Source organism: Xyrauchen texanus, chromosome 25 (assembly GCF_025860055.1).
Source record: "Xyrauchen texanus isolate HMW12.3.18 chromosome 25, RBS_HiC_50CHRs, whole genome shotgun sequence".
Lineage (NCBI taxonomy): Eukaryota > Metazoa > Chordata > Actinopteri > Cypriniformes > Catostomidae > Xyrauchen > Xyrauchen texanus.
Window position 1 is genome coordinate 11,238,189 of NC_068300.1, and position 24,710 is coordinate 11,262,898.

General features: G+C 38.3%; 1 protein-coding gene across 1 annotated transcript; it reads right to left on the reverse strand.

Annotated features, from left to right (window-relative positions):
* Positions 1–36: 36 nt before the first annotated feature.
* LOC127618707 (LIM domain and actin-binding protein 1-like) lies at positions 37–24,416 on the reverse strand. Its single transcript, XM_052091310.1, has 11 exons — positions 24,207–24,416; positions 21,415–21,566; positions 17,843–17,885; positions 13,646–14,080; positions 4,548–4,611; positions 4,164–4,270; positions 3,581–3,658; positions 3,423–3,474; positions 2,394–2,437; positions 2,154–2,287; positions 37–2,066 (listed from the first exon to the last, which is right to left on the reverse strand). The coding sequence occupies exons 2-11, from the start codon at positions 21,534–21,536 to the stop codon at positions 1,145–1,147; spliced, it is 2,001 nt and encodes a 666-aa protein (XP_051947270.1). The 5' UTR covers positions 21,537–21,566; positions 24,207–24,416; the 3' UTR covers positions 37–1,144.
* Positions 24,417–24,710: the final 294 nt, after the last annotated feature.

The window sequence follows — 24,710 nt, forward strand, 5'->3', positions numbered from 1 at the left end:
CTTTCAGGCACATGATTCTGTAGTAGTAAATTTATTTTAAACAATAGTTTTCCAGGATATTTGGTCCAGTGATTAAAAAAAAAAAAAAAAAAGATTTAAAATGCAATTAAATAGTACCATTAAGCAATAAAAACATTCAGAAGTTGCAAGATCAATTAAATGTGGTACAGGCAATATAATGCATTTGAACTGAACAAAACCTTCACATTCCTAGTTCTTAAAAGGAGAGTTCATCCGTAAAATAAAAATTCTGTCATTATTTTCTCACTTTCAAGTTGTTTCAGACTCTCTTTAACTGAACACAAAAATGAGGTGTTAGGCACAGGGTTAGCCTCAGTCACCATTCACTTTTATTGTTTGGAAAAGCCTGCAAAGCCACTGAATGGTGACTAAAACCAAAAAGGTTTGGAACAAAATGAGGGCAAGTAAAGAATTTTCATTTTTGGGTGAGCAATCCTTTTAAGATGGGGAGCTTTACAAACTGAACATAGATAAGCCTAATGATCCAATCTTAAGTTCTTAAAAGCAATATAAAAAAACATAGTCGGTCTATTTTTGCTTGTTTTTGATGTGCATTCTTATTCTGACATTGAACAAAGTAGCAGAAAATATTCTATAGTCCATTAACGTAAAAGAACATAAGAGTACCAAATTATTTAAAATTTCATAAAACTATACTTGACCATGTTTTAAAGGGATAGTTCCCCCCAAAATAATTATCATCATCTACTCACTCATGTTGTTCCAAACCCATATGACCTCCTTACATGGAGCATAAAAAAAAAAGTTAGGCAGAATGTCATCCTCAGTCACCATTTACTTTTATTGCACTTTTAGTCTCTATACAATAAAAGTGGGTGGTGACTGAGGTTGTCAGTCCTTACCATTCTGCCTAACATCTTTTCTGTTCCACGAAAGTCAGTCGGTTTGTCACGGGTTTGGAACAACATTTAGGTGAACTATCCCTTCAAGAGCTACCATTTTATCTAAAGAAACGTTCTGAAAAACTACTCGTTTTTTGTTTAGTTACATACATTTATAGGCACATGTAAAAAGCTTAAGAAATAAATTGCACAAAAGGACAGAAACTCGAAGACGACATTAAAATACATTGGTTCAAGGAATAAATGACTATTTCATTCACTCAAACAACGTCATCTTCATCCTCATTGTCATAATGACGGTTCCTCTTAATCAGATCCTCAACAGTGACGTCACTTCGATCTTCCTCTGCCTCCTCTCCATCCCAGAAGCCCACATCCTGAGAGGTCTGGTTCTGCTCTGAATCCAAGCCAGACTCGGCCTCAGGCGATGGAGCAGAACTGTTTACCAGCGAGCTGCTTTTGCTTTTCAGCGAGGAAATTTCCTCTTCCACTTCCTCTTGTTCCATTCTTTCCTCATCATCTTCCTCCTTGTTTCCTTCCTCAGTTTCTTCCTCTTCGGATTGGTTCATTTCAGTCATGTCCTCTGAGGAGATGGTCGTGTCTGTGGTTGAAGAAACAGGTGACATTTCCTCATTTGCTGGAGATCTTTGGCATGGAGATCTCTCTCTGGGCTGGGTAACTGGTAGAGAAGCAGAGCCAAGTATCGAGAAAGGTTTGCTTCTCTCTTTGAGGGAGACGCTCCTGCGAATCTTTGGAAGATCAGAAGCATCCAAATTGCTTGGTACAGCGTCGCCCTCTGGGGGCCATTTCGGGCGAATGGGTTTGACAGCACTGCCGTCAGTAGCTGCAAGGGTTGTGCTTTCTTCTCCAGACTGTGGAGGCCAGGATATTTTCAGTCGTCCAGTTTCCAATGGCTTCTCAATCCTCTCAGAGGCAGTCTGGGTCTCCAAAGTTGCCGCCAGAACATTTACCTTGACCAGCGGAGACTCTAATGGGGGATTAGACATTGTTTCTGGAGGAGATTCCTTGACTTGTTCCTCAACTCCCTCTCCTCTCACCTCCCAAAGCTCCTTATGGGGTCGGTGGCCGAAACCCTCATCGTAGTTCCCCTTGGCTTTGAACAGCTGGCAGAAGTGTGGCTTACAGTAGACATTGTTGTGCAAAGAGGCATAGTTCACCAAACTGGTCAGAAGAGGGCGGCAAAACATGGTGAGAGGATTGAAATGCACCAGACACCAAACAGAACATCACTAAGACTTTTACCCTCACCTGAGTTTAGTGTTGCAGTAGGCACAGCGGAAGCAGGTGTTGTGGTAAATCTGCTGATTGGCTACAAGTTTTTCTAGTGGGTACACGGTCTTAAGGCACATCACGCAGGATTCGCGAACAGGCAAACAAAACATCTAAGTGAGTGCAAACAAACATACAGATATTTAGGTAAAAGCCACACAGGTTATGGACCGTGAAAATACAGTTTAAGATTATAATACTGTTCAACTGCATACTCACCCTGGCGGCTTTAGTTTGGTTTTGTTCAGGACTCACAACAGAGCCTGCAAATGGAGATAACAGTGACTTTTGTTAAATGGATCAAATTCAACACTAGAGGGCACTAGAAGACTAAACCAAAAATCTTGTTTTTGGTTCATAAAAGGAATAATTTGCACCAATATCAAAATACTGACTAAATTTCAATATGTATGGTAAATGGTCTGCACTTATATAGCGCCTTTTTAACCTTAACCGTATTCAAAGCACTTTACGCTGGGACTCATTCACACACACCAGTGGTGGCAGAGCTGCCATGCAAGGTGCTAGCCTGCCATTGGGAGCAACTTGGGGTTCAGTGTCTTGCCCAAGAACACTTCAGCATGTGGGGTCATGTGGGCTAGGAATCGAACCACCAACCCTGCGATCAGTGGCCGACCCGCTCTACCATCTGAGCCACAGCCGCCCCCATGGTGTCAGAAGACTTGTAATACAGCACACAAGTCATATGGACTACATTTATGGTACATATTTTGTTCTTTCTCAACCTTGACAGCCCATCTGTGCTTATGTATGGGGAAAACAACTGCAGGAGCAGTCTTTAAAATTCCACTTTTTCGGTTCCACAGCAGGCAAGGAGAAGATTTCATTAATGAAAACTTATCTTTAAAGAATTATTCCTGGTTCAAGACAAGTTAAGCTCAATTGACAGCATTTTTGGCATATTGTTGATTATCACAAAGTAATTTCGACTCACCCCCCACCCCACACCCCACACATTCACTTCCATTGTAAGTGCCTCAAATGTAACGTCGATTTATTGCTTTAAAGAAAAGGAGGAACGAGTCTAACGTTTTTTTGCAGTAATCAACATTATGCCACAAACGCTGAGATGTTTGTGATTGAGATGAACTTGTATTGAACCTGGAATATATTTATGTCAAAACAATACAAATACACTTGAACTGTGATTAAAAACAAGAAACTTTCCACTCATGACTTGCCTGAAAATGTTAGTGTGAAGGTGTAAATACCAGATAAAAACCTCACCTTTCCTGTCTGGAATGGGGCTTTTCCTGATTGTATCAGATCCCTGTAGGGACTGATAGAGAATGAGACCATACAAGTGAGATCAGCAGTACAGTCCCATCACAATAACAATCATACATCATTTTTTAGCGCAGTTGAAGAGCAATGATGGTTCTCACCACATCAGCAGGGAGTGGCGGCACATTTTCCTTCTGTTTCCCACTGTGACTGCGAACTTCATCGTCTGCTGGTTCACTCTAAATCGCAAAACAATAGGGAAAGGGTTGTCAGACGCAAATGTGCATTATGCACATTTCACATACATGTATGTTATATAGTTTACAAACACATTATGGGTAATACTATACAATAAGATTGTAAACGTTTACGTATTAGCTAACGTGAATTAACAATGAGAAATATTTTTACACCATGTATTAACCTGTGCAAGTGAAGGGATAATGTACAGTCATCCAGAAACCATTTTCTTGCACTGCGTAGTTGCATATTGTGTATCTTGCACATTTTGTATATTGACTTATACTGGCACAACATGACTGCAATATTGGGGGTCCATACACCCAAGACTGCCACTCACTTTTGCCCTTGCGTACTGTATATGGTGTAGTGACAATAAAGTGATTTGATTTTGAAAGGGTCTACTTTGCCCAAAGAACAAACCCTATTGCATTTAATAAAGTCATATAGTGTGTCAGCAACCAGGGGGTGATTTATGGTGAAACAGAGAAGTGACATACTCACAGCGGGGGAGGAGGAGATATCGAGCTTAGTCACAGCTGCCTGGTACATGGCCATTCGGTCCCTAAGAGGGGTGGACTCCACCATTTTCACTTCAGTGTCATGACTTTCTGTAGATCATGGAAAGCAAGAAGGCATGAAATCAGTCAAGGGAGTTCTTGATAACTAGCAAAACAAAACAAAACTGCGAGCCACAAGGTCAGAGAGAGACAATGGAAAACAGGAATTTCCACAGAACTCCCAAAAGACCTGCAATCAGCACGTTCCTGAAAGCTGATTCTTACAGTGTTGTAAAGAGGAAGCAGGAAGATCATGAAATGTTGTAAAGGGGTTGTGTAACTGGAAACATATTTCACAAACTGTGTGCATGTTGTGTTCGGTTTGTACCTCGGTCTTCTGGTTCCATATTGTCAGATCCACTGTCTCCAGTTTTACAAAGCTCTCTGGACACCTAAACAGACAAAGAAACGGCTTAATTAAGAGGGCTACAGCATAAAAAAGACCTTAAAGTTAGAGCTGTGGTGCAAACAGGCTCCCGACACAATGGTGCAGGGGTGCGTGTCCTGCTTGCATTATGTTCACATCCCATTCCCCCTCTTTTTCCCCCAGTCTCTCTATACCAACCTAGGTCATAAAATGAAAACGCTTCAAAAAGGTGTCATGGCATGCCTTTTTATTATTTTAATAGGTTCATTGAGGTTCACTTATATTGTCAAATACGGTATTTGTAGAACATGATTATTTTCCTCCCTAATTCTTGACCCTCTGTCAGAAAAGCTCCATTTTGGTGCTGCTTCTCTTTAAGACTTGACCGTAAACGCCCACTGCTGTGATTGGCTCTAATCTTATAAAGCCCACTTTTCACAATCCAATCAATTTCCAAATAATAAGTTTTATTCGGATAAATGTACATTTAACAAGAAAAATGTATTAACTAGGAAATCCATAATATTAATGAAGCAAAAATTGCATACAAACGCCGTTTTACGTTGGCTTTAAACACCGACTACAAAACGGAAAACGTATTGATATATAGCAAACTGTTTTGTGCATTGATCTTGCACAAAACAGATCTAACAACACCAATGTTATGTAAATGGCTGAAACAATTAATTATTTAAAAGAAATACGAGAAATTAGCAAAACAATGAGCAATTATGAAAACACTGAATTATTTATGACCGTATGACGGCAATATGAATAATGAATGTGAATTCAAAGTCACAAAGTAAAATGAAGGGGGTGACAAGAGCCACTCTTAAGTTGTGATGGCAGAGTTTAAACTTTTTTGCTGCTCTGCCAGCTTCTCCTACGCTGGAATTAATAATCCTGTAATGAGCTCTTAGAGACAGCTTCTGCGCTCAGTCAACAACCCTGATCCCAGACTGATCTCACTGTGAAATTGACGAGAGTCAAAGTCAGCTTAAATCAGCCTGTGCTTACCGAAGTTCAAGCCACTGCCCAAAGTGGCCAAAGCTGATTATCTCCAATTTACAGGTGAACTGTCCACAGAGTGGCACCAAAAGAGAGTTGTATTTTTAATTGCAATGTTTTTTAGTAAATGATGTAATGCAAATCAACAGAAATGTATATATTTTTTTAACCATACGCCCTAACCCAAACCGTTAGTGGAGTAAAAATGTAATCTTGAAAGGAAATTGCAACCTCTGAATTGGAGAGGTGGTGGCGTAGTAGGCTAAAGCACTAAACTGTTAAGCAGAAGGTTGTCGGTTCGATCCCCACAGCCACCACCATTGTGTCCTTGAGCAAGGCACTTAACTCCACGTTGCTCCGGGGGGGTATTGTCCCTGTAAGTTGCTTTGCATAAAAGTGTCTGCCAAATGCATAAATGAATTGTTCTCATCATTGATTATGTGAATGCAATTACTTACTGGTCTACACAAGACCAGAACCCTTGTTTCTGAGGCTGCTCACACATGCGCTTTCAGTAGCACCACAATAAAAGGTAACCAAATTTGAATTGATGTAAAGATATCTGATGGGAGATGAACTCTGCAGAATCGGGTCAATGTCAGGGTACGAGAACATCTGATAGCAACATGTCCAATTCTCGTGTGATCATGTTGCCAATCCAATTTACTTTCACACTGAGGGACTGTTCCAAAACCTATTGAGCTGCCTCCAGATGCAGCACTTTAAAGCTGAAGTATGTAACTTGTGTTAAAACACTTTCTTCTATTCCAGCTTAATATGCAGAGCTTACTATTAGTAAGCCATTCATAGGTTTATTTTCTCAACTGTAAAAACTGTGTCTCTGCGGTGCTATGAAAATGGCTTGGTTTATTTTGAACAACCCGCCCAATGTTACTCAACCAATGGCATGAGTTGGGTGAGGTGTTCAACTCATCAGCAAAATCACTGAAAATGTTCATTGACAAAAGTTTTTTTTTTTTTATTTCAATCAATGATAACGAAGAGACGAAAAAGGCACATCATGGTGATAATTAAATAATTTTATTAAGGCATACTATTGACAAAAATTTTAATCTGTATATAGAAGATATTAGATATAGGTTCATTCAACCCATTAATAATTGGGGATTTCTCTGCTTGGGCTGTGTGAGTTGCACACGGGTAGCATGAATAGCTTCAAATGTATCCAATGATGATTTCAAATCACTATAGTAGCCTCTCTCAACCACATACTGTATATGTAATAAAACAACTTACATCTGCAAAGTGAAGCAAATGAACTTGAACTAATTGACACGCTAGTCAGAATATGTGTGGCAGACAACGTGGCACATTCTAAAATAAGAAACTTTTAATTAATTAATTTTTTTACAAAAAAGTTATGCACAAACCACCAACCCACAGCATCAACATTCTGAAGTGCCACAGAGTGCAACATGCATAAACATGCATCCATTAAATTCGACCCAGATCATTTACTCTAGCGATCACTGGATGATATATATTGTTTATATGAATCTTTGAAATAGCCTACTCAATGTATTTTAATGTCATTTTGTGATTTGACAGTTTGAATGAAAGCCCTACTCAAGGCTACATACAGAGTGATTGCATAATAAACGTCACCATTTCTAATCATGCGCAGTTACAATGGTTTTACTAACCTGCAAACTCATCAGCGTCACTTTGTTAATTCTTGAAGTACCAAAACTTTCGTAACTTTGTACTACCATCCCCTGTGCCGCTTCAGCTCATCCTGTTTGTGTGCACGCTACAGTAAATGTTATAATCACATGTGTGGTCTCCCAAAGCTATTACGCTAAATTGTTAAACAGAGGCCAACTGAGTGAATTGGAAAGCATGCAAATTGGGATTTTAATTTAAATGTTGGCTAATTTTAATATATCGATGCCTCAAATATATCGATAAAATAACATGCCGATCAATAATCAATATTTTATGACATCCTATTTTACACAATTTCAATTACATTGTTGTTTTTTTGCCACATAATTTGTTTGATAATATTTCAATAAGGTAATTATGTTATGATCACTGGCAACATTTAGGTCCATATATAAACAGAAGTTAAACAAATTTGCTCATGCTTGCTTTTCACCATTACAACACAATAAAATGATTGATAAAAATGGGGAAAATAAAATATGTTTGCCATTTTTGTTGGAGTATTATAACTTTCATATCTTGAACTGGCTTTCCGTTGCAGGAAACTGTAACGATTAGAGAGCGAAGCTCCGAAAGTCATTCATTTTTCAAGGTGTGCCTTGCATATAGTATAATTCTGTAACATTGTTAGCATTCTCAAACAAACAACATTCCTCACATTATCATTCATTTTCCAAGAAATTACTTTTCAAAAATTGTTCTCCAACATTTGTTCTATTACCAATCTCAATACAAACACATCATTGCAAAATATGCTGCAACCACTATCAATGTTTTCAGTAAAGCAGCGAAAAAAGGAACTAAACGAAAAGCCCAACTAACATCATCCTACAGAACAGAGTTTCCAGTTACAACAATATCAGTATCAATGTGAAAGCCACATGGTCTTACCTATTTAAAACCAGACAGACACAGTTCTCAGTCCACAATGATTCCTGGAGATTTACCGAGTCGGATCTGTCTGACTAAAGCCCGGCAGTGTTTAGAGAGCCAGATTAGAGACGGAGAGCATGCCAGTGTTTTGCTGGCAACAGCAGGATATAGAAGGGGGAGGGCTGATAGGGTGGGGTTTGGAGGGTGGGCGAGGACAGCTGCTTGAACCTCTAAATCCAACAAGGGGGCTGAAAAGTCCCACCCTCCAATTATGGATTAGCCGTCAGCATGGCAGAGAGGGAATCAGATGGCCAGGCATGAGTGTAGCATCTCCCGGCTGGCGTTCGACACCACGCGAGAGAGAATAGTACAAAAGGCAATGGCACAACAGCCACAGGGGGCACGGTCCCAGACAAAAGACCCTCTATTAATCCAAAACACACAAAAGATGGGAACATCTGAGCCACGGGCTGCCAAATATGATGTGTCTATGTTGTCAAAGATGACTTGCAGTATGTAAGGCACATTAACACATGCATAACATATGTCTCCTGAATTGTATTTTATACGTTTTACTCTTTAGTGATTACTTGGATATAGTTACAATTTAATCTGGCATTTTACATTGTGAAATTGGTGAGATAAAACGGTAGATTTTAACTTGCATATCCCACATGAAAACCATGGCTCAATGTATCAGAGCACACATTCATATAGGCTACATGTCTTGCTAAAATATTTTCTCACTCACTTAATTTTTTACAGTTGTACAGGAACCCCAAAATGTCCAACAATGCATGTACATGCATCACAGTAGATTTATGTAATTTGCCTTTTTTTTTTTTTTTTAAGTCATGGAAATTTCCACCAGTGTCATTTTCATAACATTTCATACTATATTGTGTTTAAAATAATTTTGTGGTAGAAATGATTAGGGATGCACAGATGAAAATATTTGGCCGATACATACACAAAAAAAAAAAAAAAACACAGATAATGCCATTTTGCCACTTACCTAATTTTGTCATCAGATTACGGGTTTAAGAAGAATCAAGTTTAAAAAAAAAAAAGAAAAAAAAAAGCTTTTCAACTGTTCTATCAATAAATTATTTCCATTTTGCAGTTCAAAACCACACAACTCACATTTTACATGTACGTACTTTATATTATAGAACCTTATAAATTCATACCATGCATATGTTGGGCAATTCCACAGAACCGTCAACCACATCATGGAAAAATCAAGTTAATAATCAAAGGAACAAAACCCCCTTTTAAATTCTGTTAAATGGATAATGCCGTCCAGACCACTAAAGGGCGCCGCCTGCTCACACAGCACTGACTGAACCGCTGAATGCAGACTTTATTTAAAAAAAATCAGCGTTTTAAGGTTTAGTAATTGTGCAAGACCATATTGCGATTTCAATCTTAATTCAATCAATCATGCAGCATTAAGAGATCATACAGATACAGTTGAAGAAAAAAGGTTACTTACACTTAGGTTGAAGTCATTAAAACTCATTTTTTAACCACTCCACAGATTTCATACTAGCAAACTATAGTTTTGGCAAGTCGTTTATGACATCATCTTTGTGCACGACACAATCAATTTTTCCAACAATTGTTTACAGACTGATTTTTTCCCTTTTAATTGACTATATCACAATTCCAGTGGGTCAGAAGTTTACATACACTAAGTTATCTGTGCCTTTAAGCAGCTTGGAAAATTCCAAAAAATGATGTCAAGCCTTAAGGCAATTAGCTTCTGATATGAGGTGTACCAAATTGGAGGTGTACCAGTGAATGTATTTTAAGGCCTACCTTCAAACTCAGTGCCTTTTTGCTTGACATCATGGGAAAATCAAAAGAAAACAGTCAAGACCTAATTGTGGACAGTTTCCAAATGCCTGAAGGTACCACGTTCATCTTTACAAACAACAGTATGCAAGTATAAACACTATGGGACCACACAGCCATCATACCACTCAGGAAGCAGACACATTCTGTCTCCTAGAGATGAACGTAGTTGTGCAAAAAGTGCAAATCAATCCCAGAACAACAGCAAAGGATATCCACAGTAAAACAAGTCCTATATCAACATAACCTGAAAGGCTGCTCAGCAAGGAAGAAGCCACTGCTCAAAAACCGCCATTAAAAAAGCCAGACTACAGTTTTCAAGTGCACATGGGTACAAAGATCTTACTTATTGGAGAAATGTCCTCTGGTCTAATGAAACAATTTTACTGTTAGGCCATTATGACCATTGTTATGTTTGGAGGAAAAAGGGTGATGCTTGCAAGCCAAAGAACACCATACCAACCGTGAAGCATGGTGGCTGCAGCATCATGTTGTGGGGGTGCTTTGCTGCAAGAGGGACTGGTGCACTTCACAAAATATATGGCATCATGAGGCAGGAAAATGATGTGGATATATTGAAGCGACATCAGCCAGGAAGTTAAAGCTTGGTCGCAAATGGCTCTTCCAATTGGACAATGACCCCAAGCATACCGTCAAAGTTGTGGAAAAATGGCTCAAGGACAACAAAGTCAAGGTACTGGAATGGCCATCACAAAGCCCTGACCTCAATCTGATAAAAAAAACAAAATTGTGGGCAGAACTGAAAAAGTGTGCGCGAGCAAGGAGGCCTACAAACCTGACTCAGTTACACCAGTTCTGTCTGGAGGAATGGGCCAAAGTCTACTGGTTTCAAAGCATTTTTGTTGATGGTTTCCCTCATCCTGTAGCCTATAGGCAAGTGCAAATTTCACATCTGTCATGTTAGTTTATGTTGATTTGTCTGCATTAACGTGAAAGACTTCACGTTAATGCTTTATATTACATGTTTTTAGGAGTGCCAACCCTTCTACATATTGTGAATTTGAATTCAGAGTTTTCACAAAGTGTGTTACTATAAATCATCAGTTTCAGCGTTTTCATGCTAATAACTGACATGCCGATGGTTTTAATTTGGTAAATAATTGGCCGATAAATATTTGGCAGCCAATAACTGGTGCATCCCTAGAAATTACATTAACAATCTATTCCTTTACGGATAAAACCACACACTTTGCAGAGGTGCTAAAGTGTTAATGAAGCTACATATCTTCAAAATTGCATCATTCTACAACTGATGAAGTCATGAGTGCCGAAACATCTTCAATCTTCAACAAACCCCAGTTGGTTACGAAATGTGTCTACCACAGACACTGCATGTCATCACTACAGCTAGTGAGAACTAGAACTTCTCCTGTATTAAATGCCTTTTACAACAGCTCATAACTCAAAGCAGCCCAAATGCAATATCCAGAAGACATTCATAAAGCAAACTTATACAGAAATGTTTTTTTAAATGAAGAAAAAGAGGTTCAGCATAGAAGAGAGCAGAGCGCTTTCAGAGAGATATCAGCTCCAACCCTGTGGTGATCATGTGGAGGTTGATCTCATGACATCAGCCCCCGGTGAGAGCACAAAACGCAGTCATGTTTCAATGAGAACAACCTCATCCCAGTCAGATGATGGAAAGGTCTTCTGAGAGGTTGAGGAGTTTAGGTTTAGCCGGTTAAACTTAAATGCTCCTCCAACTGTGAGAGGAATGTTCTGTCTCAGCGCACACAAGAGCATCTCTTGACAAAAGAATGAAGATGTGATACCAAGCTTCAGGATTAAGACTAATGAAGGGAAAAAACAAAAGACGAACTAGATTTATACATCTTGTGAAGAAAATGTAATAGGTCGCCACAATGCTAAGGTGTTATAGATGGTTGCTAGGGGGTAGCTAGGTGGTTTTGTTGGTATTCAGGGAGGTTGTTTACTGGCCCAATTCAAAATAAGCTGCCCCAAATCTCTTTGATATTCTGGTCTGGTCCCTAAATATAGCTCGGTTTCCTTCTGTCAATGCAAGTCTACATGATTGTTTCACCCATTTTATCATCCACCAGGCAAAATGTTTTAAGTTCGACTGCTTAGAAAAGTAACAGCACCTCTCCTCAATAAGCCACATGATTTAAGGTAATATTTATATCCAAAACACAAATGGTGCAGATGAGTTTAAAACCCCAGGTATGAGCAGTAGTAATAGTGAGGCTTGTCTAAGGAAGAACCATGAACTTTGGTATGGAGCAAAGCTTTGTTCAATGCATGGTGGGACGTTTGGAACCACTGGTGGTGGTGATGATGGGACAATGGGAAAAACCCATTCAGTTCTCAATATTTCCTTGTTCTCCACCTACTCTCTCCTTCTCATTTCCAGATGAAATGTTGGGCATGGTTCCCAATACGGTCCACGGAAGAGACAACACACCATTGTGTGTACGGTGAAGTCCTAATTTATATTGAACACATAACCTTTAAGTGTTCTGATGAAATTAGGATAATAACCTGAATGTCAGATGAAGGGATGAATTGGAGGAATGAGTGAAAAGGCTCCAAAGGAATGTTTATTTATTCCCTCTTTGACCTCACAGGCTAGCAGAGTGCTGAAACCTATTTATCTAGTTTCAAAAGAACCTCAAAGCCATGTCTGGGGGGAAAACAAGAATTCTTCAGAAAATGTAAACAAACTAAGCATTGCTTGTCAAAAAAGACACAAAGTGTGTGGTTGCCAGGGCATTGCTATGCGGTTTCTAAGGTGTTCTGAATAGTTTTCATCATGTTGCTGTGCAGTTGCTAGAGCGCTTTGGGTAGTTGCCAGGGTGTTTCTTTTCTGTTGCTGTGTTCAGTGGTTTTTAGCATGTTGCCATCTTGTTGCTAAGGCGTTTCTAGAGTTTTCTGGGTGGTTGCCAGGGTGTTCCGAGTCATTGTCAGCACATTGCCATGTTGTTGCTAGCAAGTTCTGGGTGGTTTTACTGCATTTATATGTGGTTCTGTGTCTGGCGCATGTCATAAAAAGAAACGTTTTTGGTTTGTTTTTTTTTGCTTGTTTTATTGCATGCCAAATGAAACTTGTAAGTCTCACACACACCTCCAACATCAAGCCACATTGAGGAATCAATCCTGTCTGTAGCACAAACAGTGCTGGACAAGTTACCTGCCAAAGTTTAATACCTAGGGTTGTTTTAATATTCCTAATTCCAAAGTATAAGCAACAGTAATAGTGATGATTGTCTTAGCAAGTGCCACTAATTTAGTACAAAGCTATAGACCACAAAAAACCACAATAGCTCCACAGAAGGTGGTGTAGAGAGCTGTAAACTTACAGAATTGTCTACAGAGCCAAGAGGAAGAGCTGGAAGAGAGAGACTGGTGGCATCTTCATGATCACAGACCATGTGACTAACAGCAAGATCATTCTCGGCTATTCCAACATTTTAGATACACGATATTCAGCAACCTAAAACTACATACAGATCAAAAGTTCTGCAATGATATTTCAGCTCTCCACCCATTCAAATAACTTCTGGAGAGGCATCCCACTCATGCGTACCAAAGAGGTGTTATCTACTCAATCTAGATACTAGGTACCAACCAAAGATCATTATTATAGTTGCACTTACTTTGTTCTGGAGGGGCTCTCCTTTCTCAAACATCATCTTTAGGCTTTTTAGAGGCACAGTGGGTTTTTCGATGGGCATGGTGGACACCATTGCAGCCCCTGAAGTCGCTGCATCTCTCTGAATCCACTTCTCCATTGGCTGCTCACTGTCACGGTCTAACAGAGGTTCTGTGCCGTCAATAAGCTGGACTTGTTGTGTGATGTCCGTAGACTCTTGTGGGGTGTGAACAGGTCTGGATGAATTCACTGGCTCTTCTGAATTCACAGGCTCTTCTGAATTCACAGTGGTTAAATTGTGTTGCTGATGGTTCGCCTGCTGTCTGGAGTGAGTTTTAGGTTCTGGAGATGTAGGCGTTTCAGCTGACGGCCGCTCCCACAGCTGTTTCAGGATGTTTAAATTGCCGCTGTGCACGGAAAGAGTTGATTTCTCCAGAGACTGTACAGAACAAAGAGACTCACTCAGACTGAGAGATTGCTCAACTTTTACACTCATCTCTTAAGACTCTAGATTCTGACTGTACTGATCTATTCTTATGATTGAGCTGGAAAGATTTCATACAACATGCTAATATTGAGGCAACAATTTTTAAACAATATAAACCGATTAAGTCATATCAAGCAACATTTTTAAACAAGTCAGCAACACATTGAAGAAAATGTTTAACGGGTTGAATAATAATGTAAAAAAAGAGAGAGAGAGAAATTGCCTAAATGACTGAGCTAGAAAGTCTAGGAGGCATTTATGACAATTCTAATAAACTATTTTCACAGAAACCCAAGGGAAGAGAAAAGCAGTAAGTTGCAGTGTTTATGTCAAGGTGGATTAGTACCAATTGTCTAAACAAAACTATGTTAGTTTGTTAGAAAAGATTGACTACAACAGCTTGAAAAACCTGGCAAATGGAAGGAGTCGCTCCCTCAGCCTGCGCTGGTGGAAATGAGGAGGGGGGTAAAAGTAGCTCCAGATGCTAGTGTTTAGAAACTATCTGCATGAGAGAACAAGGCCAACCCCCTTACAGCAGGACAGAAAAACTAGGAAGAACATAAAAAAGGGGAAGAAGTGACAGGAAATGGAGAAAGTCTGTGAAAGCAGAAATAGGTGGTTGACCTCACATGCTTCGTAACTGCGTCAAACAAAAATGTAAAATGCAATCACATTTAATTGAAAAAAATTTGTACAATTTCTTAAAATAGTCGTGTTTTTACTGTAAATGAAATAAAGGCAAAATTAGACTAAACTTTTAATCAATGCTAGAATATATCCATCCAAATTTTTGCACAACAACTAATAGGGTAGACCGAACACAGTTGTAACACTTTTTGCTTAACTGCACATTTACACCGCAGAATAAACATGATAACTTTACCTGTCTACTAACAAAATAAATGCCAAAAACCTGCATACATTGTTCCAATCTTCTAAATTCTTCTAATTGTTTTGTTACAACTGTCCCAATACCAGGTACAGTAGTAACACTACACTGGGACAGTTGTAATGTTCTAAATAAGGCATTATGCCTAACTTAAGATAAATATACGGACACATTTTATACTCGTTGATTGTTTTAAAATACGTTGAATACGCGTGCATATGTATAATTTCTAACACATCATTAGATTTCCTCACCCTGATAGGAGGCATCCTGTGACACACACAAGTGCAAACAAACCAAAATACTTCTTTGCAATCACTTTTTTTGAGGGGACTAAATCTACTTTACAAAATAATTTACTCAACATAATTATATCCATCTATCCCCACTGATCACCTTGCATGTTTGTCTGATTTTCTCCATGACCTGACATCCTAAGATGTGGTCAGCCTGGGTAGCTCAGCGAGTATTGACACTTACTACCACCCCTGGAGTCGCAGTTCGAATCTAGGGTGTGCTGAGTGACTCAAGTCAGGTCTCCTAAGCAACAAAATTGGCCCGGTTGCTAGGGAGGGTAGAGTCACATGGGGTAACCTCCTCACGGTCACTATAATGTGGTTCCCTCTCGGTGGGGCACGTGGTGAGTTGGGCATGGATGTCACAGAGAATGGCGTGAAGCCACCACATGCTCTATATCTCCACGGTAACGCGCTCAAAAAGCCACGTGATAAAATGCATGGATTGATGGTCTCAAGACGCGGAGGCAATTGAGATTTGTCCACTTCACCCTAATTGAGGCGAGTCACTACGCAACCCCGAGGACTTTGAGCACATTGGGAATTGGGCATTCCAAATTGGAGAGAACAAAAAAAAAAAAAAAAAAACACCTTTAGCTTTGATTACGGCACACATTCGTCTTGGCATTGTTTCGACAACCTTATGCAACATCCCAACAATTATTTCTATCCAGAGTTGCATTAATATTTGGTTGTGATCTTGTATTGGTGATGGGAGAGTTGAACCACTCCGTGAAGTCTTCTCCAGCACATACCAAAGACTTTCAATGGAGTTATGGTCAGGGCTCGGTGGTGGCCAATTCATGTGTGAAAATGGTTCCTCATCTCCCTGAACCACTCTTTCACAATTTGAGCCCATTGAATCTTGGCATTGATGTCCTGGAATATGCCCTTGCCATTGGGGAAGAAAAAAAATCAATAGATGGGATAACCTGGTCATTCAGTACATTCAGGTAGTCAGCTGACTTCATTTTATTGCCACATAATGTTGCTGAGCCTATACCTGACCAACTGAAGTAACCCCAGATCATAACACTGCCTCCAGAGGCTTGTACAGTGGGCACTATGCATGACAGATCCATCGCTTCATGCGCTTCCCTTCTTAACTTGATGCGCCCATCGATTTGGAATAGGGTAAATCTGGACTTATCGGACCACATTACCTTTTTACATTGGTCCACAGTCCAATCTTTATGCTCCCTAGCAAATTTAAGTAGTTTTTTCCAGTTAGCCTCACTAACAAGTGGCTTTCTGGTGGCCACACAGCTGTTTAGTCCCAATCCTGTAAGATCTTGTCACATTGTGCATGTGGAAATGCTCTTACTTTCACTATTACACATAACCGTGAAGTCTACTGTCGATGTTTTACAATGTGACTTCAAATGTTTTAGTGATCTCCGATCATTCAAGATTCTTTTTCTGACCGCATTTTTTCCACAAAGCTGATGGTTCACCACAGTCCTTCCAGGTTTTAATAATCCGTTGGACAGTTCTTAACCCAGTTCCAGTGATTTCAGCAATCTCCTTAATGGTTTTCTTTGCTTAATGCAGGCCAATAATGTGCCCCTTCTAAAACACATAACATCTTTTCCACGGCATGTGTCTTCAGACATGGTTATTTAAGAAATGAGAAGCTACACACTGCATCAGTTTGGGTTAAAGGAATTGTTGCCAGCTGAAACATATTAATCACTGCAATAATGATCCAATCATAGGCTCTTAAGTATTTGCTTATTTAAATCCAAACCGCAACAAATAAATATATATATATATATATATATATATATATATATAAATATTTTATTTTTTTGGCTAAGCAGTGTATATTAAATTCAATAATAATAAAAAACAAGAGGATGTTAGTGTCTATATGCATACTGAAAATGAAAAGTTCAAACTTGCATTAGATGGGATGCAGTTACAACTGTGCTCGGTCTACCATATATGCATTACTTCTAAAACAATTACAAATATGTAATTAAAAAAAGAACATTCTCTCATAGTGCCAAAAAATAAGCAAAGCTACTTATAAACTAAATGGTCTACAAGTCTGCGTCCCTCATTCAACACCCATTTTAGACTGATGTCCTGAACTGGCACCTCAACCTAAACATCCCAAGAACCATCTTCCAGCCATTTCAAATCCAGTCCGTCCTACCTAAATCCACACTAAAGTCATTCTGCACACCTTAATCTTGACAAACTCACACACCATTTACAGAAAGCTTCTTCCAAGTGTTTATGTAGCAGTCCGGGTCCACACACTACCACACAGGGCACACAGATTGACTAGACCGGTTATGTAAAGCGCATGGGAATTACCTGCAGATTAAGACGTCTAAATAAGGATTAAGATGACTGGACGCAGACTGCATGTGTCTTAAGCAGCAGCAGTGTTAGTATAGAAAAGTATGAGTTTATTGTGAGTTCACAGTGTACTTATGAGACCAGAGAGACAGTTGTATCAGAGTTAGAGTGCTGCAAATGATGGCGACTCATACAAATAAAATAAAAAGCATGAGAACTTACTTTTTTCTTGTCTGAACTCGTTTCCTCTGCTGCCCTCTGGTATCTGTGAAGAGATGCAGCGGTAACTTAAAATCAGCTTTGTTCTCTTGTTCCCGGTCCCCACACTCTTGAACAGTGTCTGGTTTCTGTGTAATTTAAGCACTATAATACGAAACTGGCCAATCAACAGATTGTGTTTTTTTTTTTATCGTTTTACGTATGCTCGTCTGCTTCTAAAGACTTGATCGCCCACTTCTTCTAACCTCTTGATCATTGGCGGCCTCAAGCGGTCATATGTAGAAGTGCAACTGAAATTGAGTGGATTTTGGATACGGTTTTATTTTTACGACATGCCAAAAACGAAACTGAAATGTTAGCCTGGAGGGGGTTGAATCATAGCGAAACTAGCCGTTTGGGGGAGAATTGTAAAATTCTCAGCAATCTTATTTTAGAGGAATTTCATGGCATACCAATTCAAAATGAAAGAGAAAGGAATTTGCAAAACTAGGAGGGCCATGACTACCAAAGTACAAAATAAATAACTTTAAAGAAATGTAAAAAGTGTACATCTAAAAAAATTGCTACAATCTGACATGAGTATGTATACCTTTATTTCCTTAATAATTTTTTCCATATTAATTTACACACGTATTTATTTCCTAATTAATATTTTCTACATGTATGTGTATCCATATTTATACATTTCCACATTTATTTCTACATATCTGTGTTCGTATGTTAATGAGGGCACAGCAGTCGAGCTCGGAGTGCTCCAGAATGAAGTTTGGAGGCCACAGTGACATCTTGTGGTTAACAAAATGAAATGCACAGATGGGTATTTCTTACATGCATTAAGAAATTGTAAAATGTACCTGTGAGTAGAGGGTCAAATAGGAAATGAATTGCTTGTATTGAATGTATGACTTCTACTGTAGGTGGGCAAAATTACCAAAGTCTTAGATCATTACTGTTTAACTAATTTTAAATCTCTGTAACTCTGTGTACCTAGTAACCATACCTGTACAGGCTTTGAAAAATCCTGGCTGGGATTTCTAAAATGTCCAGGATCCTGCTGAATATGTAGGTAGACAAACTAAACAATCTCAACTTCATCAAATCTGATAAGACACTTTGATATGACAAAAAGCAGCTTGTGCATGTGAAATTATCCAGTGTCCAATTTTATGCAAACGGCTGGATGTTGGTGATAGAAGCTTGCCTTCATTCAGGGCTGGTGTCATAATCAAATGAGTCCACCAATGAAATAGACTGTTTGTTATTCCACAGCTTTTAAACCATGAAAATCACTATAGATATGACAATAACTTGACTGGCTTCACATAATTAATGAACGTGTTTATAGGTTTAAAACAATCATGCATTAAAGAAACGTTTTAGCTAAATGTTCTTACATGTACTCAGACTGCTCAAGTCACAATTATTTTTCCATCATAACAGCTGGTGTGCATATACAATTTTAAGGTGTGTAAATATGGGAAGTATTTTGTAATATTGTGATTCAGTAGGCTAATAATTCTGTGGCACATATTGCCAAATGCAAGCAAACTGAAAAACAAACTGATCAAGAAATGTTTCATTTTACAGTCTATAGCTGTAGTAATATACTATAATGTGTAACATATGATTTAAAAGTCATTAAATGTCACAAAGTTATATTGACATTCATCATAAAAGTATTTTGTAGGTTTTCTACTCAGGCAGTGAATATTCAAAGTTCTATTAGACAATGGAATCACTATGACATCAAACGCGGACCCATTTTCATTGGCAGACTCATTTGATTATGACACCAGCCCTGAATGAAGGCAAGCTTCTATCACCAACATCCAGCCGTTTGCATAAAATTAGACACTGGATAATTTCACATGCACAAGCTGCTTTTTGTCATATCAAAGTGTCTTATCAGATTTGATGAAGTTGAGATTCTGTTTAATTTGTCTGCCTACGTATTCAGCAGGATCCTGGACATTTTAGAAATCCCAGCCAGGATTTTTCAAAGCCTGTACAGGTATGGTTACTCTAGGTACACAGTTACAGAGATTTTAAATTAGTTAAACAGTAATGATCTAAGACTTTGGTCATTTTGCCCACCTACAGTAGAAGTCATACATTCAATACAGGCAATTCATTTCCTATTTGACCCTCTACTCACAGGTACATTTGACAGTTTCTTAATGCATGTAAGAAATACCCATCTGTGCATTTCATTTCAATGAGGGGGCATTACCATACATACATAGAAATACATGTGGACATATATACAATGTATAAATAAAATACATGCTAATATAAATAAATGTTGAAAAAAAAAAAAACGAAATTAGGAAATACTGTAAATGTGGATTTAAATTAATATGGAAATAAATACAATAATACATAAAGGAAATAAAAGCATAAATACTCATTTATGTCATATTTTAACATTGAAAAATGTATATGTACACTTTTTTAAATTTTTAAATTTCTTTAAAAGATATCTATTTATTTTGTATTTTGATAGTCCTGCTCCTCCATCCAAAATGTGGCCATGACACAATGGCCTGTAACAGTTGGCTCCGAATGTAGTTTATAGTTGGAAAGATAAACAAATGGAAAAAGTGAATATTAGCAAAGCCCTGTAGACTGCATATCTGCAACTTAGTTTAAAATGGAAAAACAGCCCCATGTCAAAACCCCACGCATGAATAGTCCACATCTACTGTAGCACGGGTCAATGTTCAGATTATGAAACCATCTAATCCTCAGATTGGATTTCTTTGATGCCGTCTAATTCTTGCAAATCAACAGTGCTGGGTATTTTGAAGTCATTGATGTATGAGTGAAGACGAAGCTTGAGACAGAAGACTGGAAAACATATCCGAAAATTTGAGAGTAGACGCACTGGAACAAATCCAGATGGATGGAGAAAATGATCTACACAGGAAAAACGATGACTTGGTGCCGAGAAAGCTGCATCTCATGAGTTAGGCAGCGATATTTTCTTCAAAATCAAACATGTGTCTTTAGTAGTTCTCAGAGCATTGAAAGTATCTTGAATGATTTGTGAACGCATTGTAGTGAACAAAAATGTTTGTGACTAGTTATAACCACATGTCTGGAGAGAGAACATCTTGACAAAGGTTCTTGACCTTTGTGGATCAAAGGTTTGAAGAAGACAACTATATAGATTTTGAAATACCCCCAATTAAGATTAAGATTGAAGACAAACATAAACCATGTTGATTAATTCCCCCTAAAAGTGTAAACACAATTTTGTTTGAGCATTAAAGCAACATTGGCTCAACCAATGGTGTTTGGTCAGATCGTCCCGCCCCAATCTATGGGGAATTTTCTGGAAAACGTTTTGTAAACAGTCATTATTTTGTACTTCGTTTTGGTGACGCTAGTGGCACAGAAATCTCACACTTCTCCGTTACAACAAGTAGGAAAGATATTTTCAGGCATCTGGGGTGAAACAAAGCAATGTGTGTTTTAGAACACAGAATGATTTGCTAATGTGAAAGCAAATAAGAGAACAAATGGCAAAACAAATTAGATCAGATTTAGATATGCAAATTCAATACTTTGCTTACTTTGAGAATCTTTCCGCAATGGCAGGGTTTTTGCCACGCGCACCAACAATAGAGAGTTCCTTTGCTGTTACACGCAAGGACTGGGAGGACCATTGTCCACGATGAAATGAACTGACTGCCATCTCTATTCCCTGATGTCTTCAGTACGAGATCTGTTTGAAAGAAACAGTGACATACATTTAAAATAAATGAACATAAACTGTAGAAGCAAGACGAAATGAGTCCGAAGACCAATAAAACTGGCCCAACATTTGTTCAGATTTGACATTTTAACATACTTTGATGAAAAATCTTCAGAGCAATTGGTTTATCACACACAGAAATCAAATTATCGTGCAATGAGATCCCAAATACACCTGTTTTCGTCATCTTACACTCAAATTGAGTCATCATGCATCACTGCACGACACCTGCAGCAACTCACCTGAGTGTCCAGACATGCTATGACTTATGCTTGATAGAACAGGAAACGGTGAAGCAATATGCTTATCTCACATGATGCACTGTCTGTTAAGGCTCTAACAAAATTAAAAGGAAATACTGTAGATTGGAGAAAGCACAAACAGGGTGCCCTTAAAAGGGAATATTCTGGGTTCAATTCAACTTTAGCTCAAATGACAGCATAATGTTCTCAACCATTTCTTAAAGCAAAAACCGAGGTACGGTGACGCACTTACAATGCAAGTGAATGGGGCCACATTTTGAAGGGTTTAAAAGGAAGAAATGTGACGCTTATAATTAATTCTTCTATTAAAACTCATGTATTATGTGAGCTGTAAAGTTGTTTAAATCATAATTTTTTTACAGTCATTTTAGGGTTTGTTACATCGTAAAGATCTATCTTTACACAGAAAAGGTTAGCAAGTGATTTTATTAATCATGTTAACACACATATGGTTTACATCTTGGAGCAATACTTTTGAAACAGTGAGTATTTTAACGTTTACGGATTGTCCCCATTCACTTCCATTATAAGTACCTCACTGTAACCTCGATTTGAACTTTTGTAGTAATCAATATTATGCCAAAAATGATGTAAATTGAGCATAACTTGTTTTGAACCCAGAATATTCCTTTAATATGATAAACAGAAACTGTGAAGAAACTTCCTACTGAAAAAGTATTTCCAATAAGGTCTACTTTTGGTGTAATCGTTCTTCAGACATGAGCATGTACAGAATGGCCCAGCGGTCTGGTGGAAACACTTTAATTCTAAATTGAATTGATTTCAATACAGATTATATCATCAGCATAAATTTTTGAGCAAATGTTCAGCAGAAGCAAGGAAATCTGACATTTTATACAAAGGAGTTAACTTGGTCGACGTCACCGATTTGTCAAATAATACGCTTATTTGATTAGTGAAGAGAAAATAGTCCCGAATCGTAAATATTTATTGGTCATTTTACACAATAATTTCTCTTTTTAAAAGTCTTGATATCCAAAATCAAACTCCTTTGTTTGTTTGCAGGTTTGATAATAAGAATCCAAGATTTTCAATGTGATCTCAGACTTCAATATCACTGACCACTCAAACATTAGGAGTGATTTATTCAGTTAATAACATCAGTTAGGTTTCTTTAATAACAATGCCGCAAATTAACACTTTTATGACTTGAGTAAAATAGCAACTCAAACATGTTCTTCATGGCTGTACAGTGGAGCAAGTTCATTGAATAACAAAAAGCACAGAATCAAGCAATGCTGGACTGAAACCTCGGTGTCATTCCCTTTACTCAAGCTGCTGACACAGCAACCAGTCATCATTGCCTCAAATTACTCATGCATGATGTTTTTATAGTGACAGACATAAATCAAAGAACAGAATTACAAATGGCACAAATCTTAAAAACCAGCCCAATAAATCTTGTTTCTCAGAAGTTGAGAAAGAATGTCTAAGGAGCACAAAAAAAAAAGAAGAGGAACTCTTGGAAAGCAGTAATTGTGGGTGTCTCTCATATCGAAACAGTAAGCAAATGACAAACTCTCTCTCTCATTCAAAACCACAGAAGCAGTCAAGTGTCATTGCCTCAAGTCATCAAACAGAAAGAGGCTTTGAAGTATGGTTAAGTTTGTAATTATTAATTGTCTTATGCTTTAATTAGGTTAATTTAGCTGTAGTCCAGATACCACAAAGATGCTTCAAGGAGACATTCAGCCATACTGCACACATTAAATAGCAATTCTTCAAGAAGCTCAGTGAAGTAGAAACATCTCACAGAAGTCACATCAACACTTCAGCATGCTAAGACAAGCCTCTACTTATTTTGCATAAATTAGATTATCATTTTAACAATTAAATTATATCACCAGAATTACCACACCTTTTGAACAATGAATTTCTAAGACTTTTCAGTTCATTCATGGTTACTTTATAAGGATTTAACTCACAATGTCTAGCTGATTACATATCAAATATGTTAAAAACAAAACTAATACAAATTTGTAGAAATTTCCATGACTTGACAAAAACAATGAAAACCAAGCATCTTCTGTCATTTCAGAGTGCAAGCAAGGGAAAAAAGCCAACTTTTTTTCAAATTACTTGACAAGTTAAATCCATTAACACCACAAACTTTCAAAGATTATACAGCTGGTGAGACAATACAATTGACTGGGAAGTAAAAAGTAGACAGAGCATAATTTAAATAGGAAATCAAAGGCACCACTCATTCTCAACCAAACCACAGAGCATGCACTCCCAAAATGCAAAACATGACAAACTTGGGTCAGCTTTGAATTTACACAGAATTACAAACAAAGGCCATTAAACCCAATACAAGCATACATACCCTATGTGTGTGCTCTATCAAGGCTCCTCTTGCTATCTTTCAGTGGATGTGCCACAGGTTTTTCTTGTTAGCCTGTCCTTCTCAATGCTCTCTGCACACTCAACTCACACTATACTTGTGAGTGAGGAAATATACAGACTCCTCTCAGCCAATGAGAAGAGAGTTCCTTTTCACCTAGCAGGTAAGGCCCCACCCACTCAAGTGGCTCTCCAATATATCAGGCTCCTTACAGAACAGACAATCTGAAGAGTGAGTCAACAGGACCTCAAAGCACTCTGGGAATCTGACTGGATTCCTGGAAGTGTGAGTTATATCCCCTCCTCCTTTCAAATGAGATCATCAAACCAAAAGAGCATTTCCGTCTTGTATTCTGCTGAAATGCCTTACTTTTGGGTTCACCTGAGATATAAGGAAGTACAGCAGAAAACAGATTACATAGTAAATGTTTGGGGGGATTTACCCTCTTAATTACATGGACACCAAGATGGTAGATACAAGACACTG

Coding starts and splice junctions, on each gene's coding strand:
- LOC127618707 (XM_052091310.1), bottom strand. CDS start 21,536: ATGGCAGTCAGTTCATTTCATCGTGGACAATGGTCCTCCCAGTCCTTG. Junction 3,659..4,163: donor ATATCTCCTCCTCCCCCGCT/GTGAGTATGTCA, acceptor TTTGCGATTTAG/AGTGAACCAGCAGACGATGA. Junction 2,067..2,153: donor TACTGCAACACTAAACTCAG/GTGAGGGTAAAA, acceptor TCTTCTGACCAG/TTTGGTGAACTATGCCTCTT.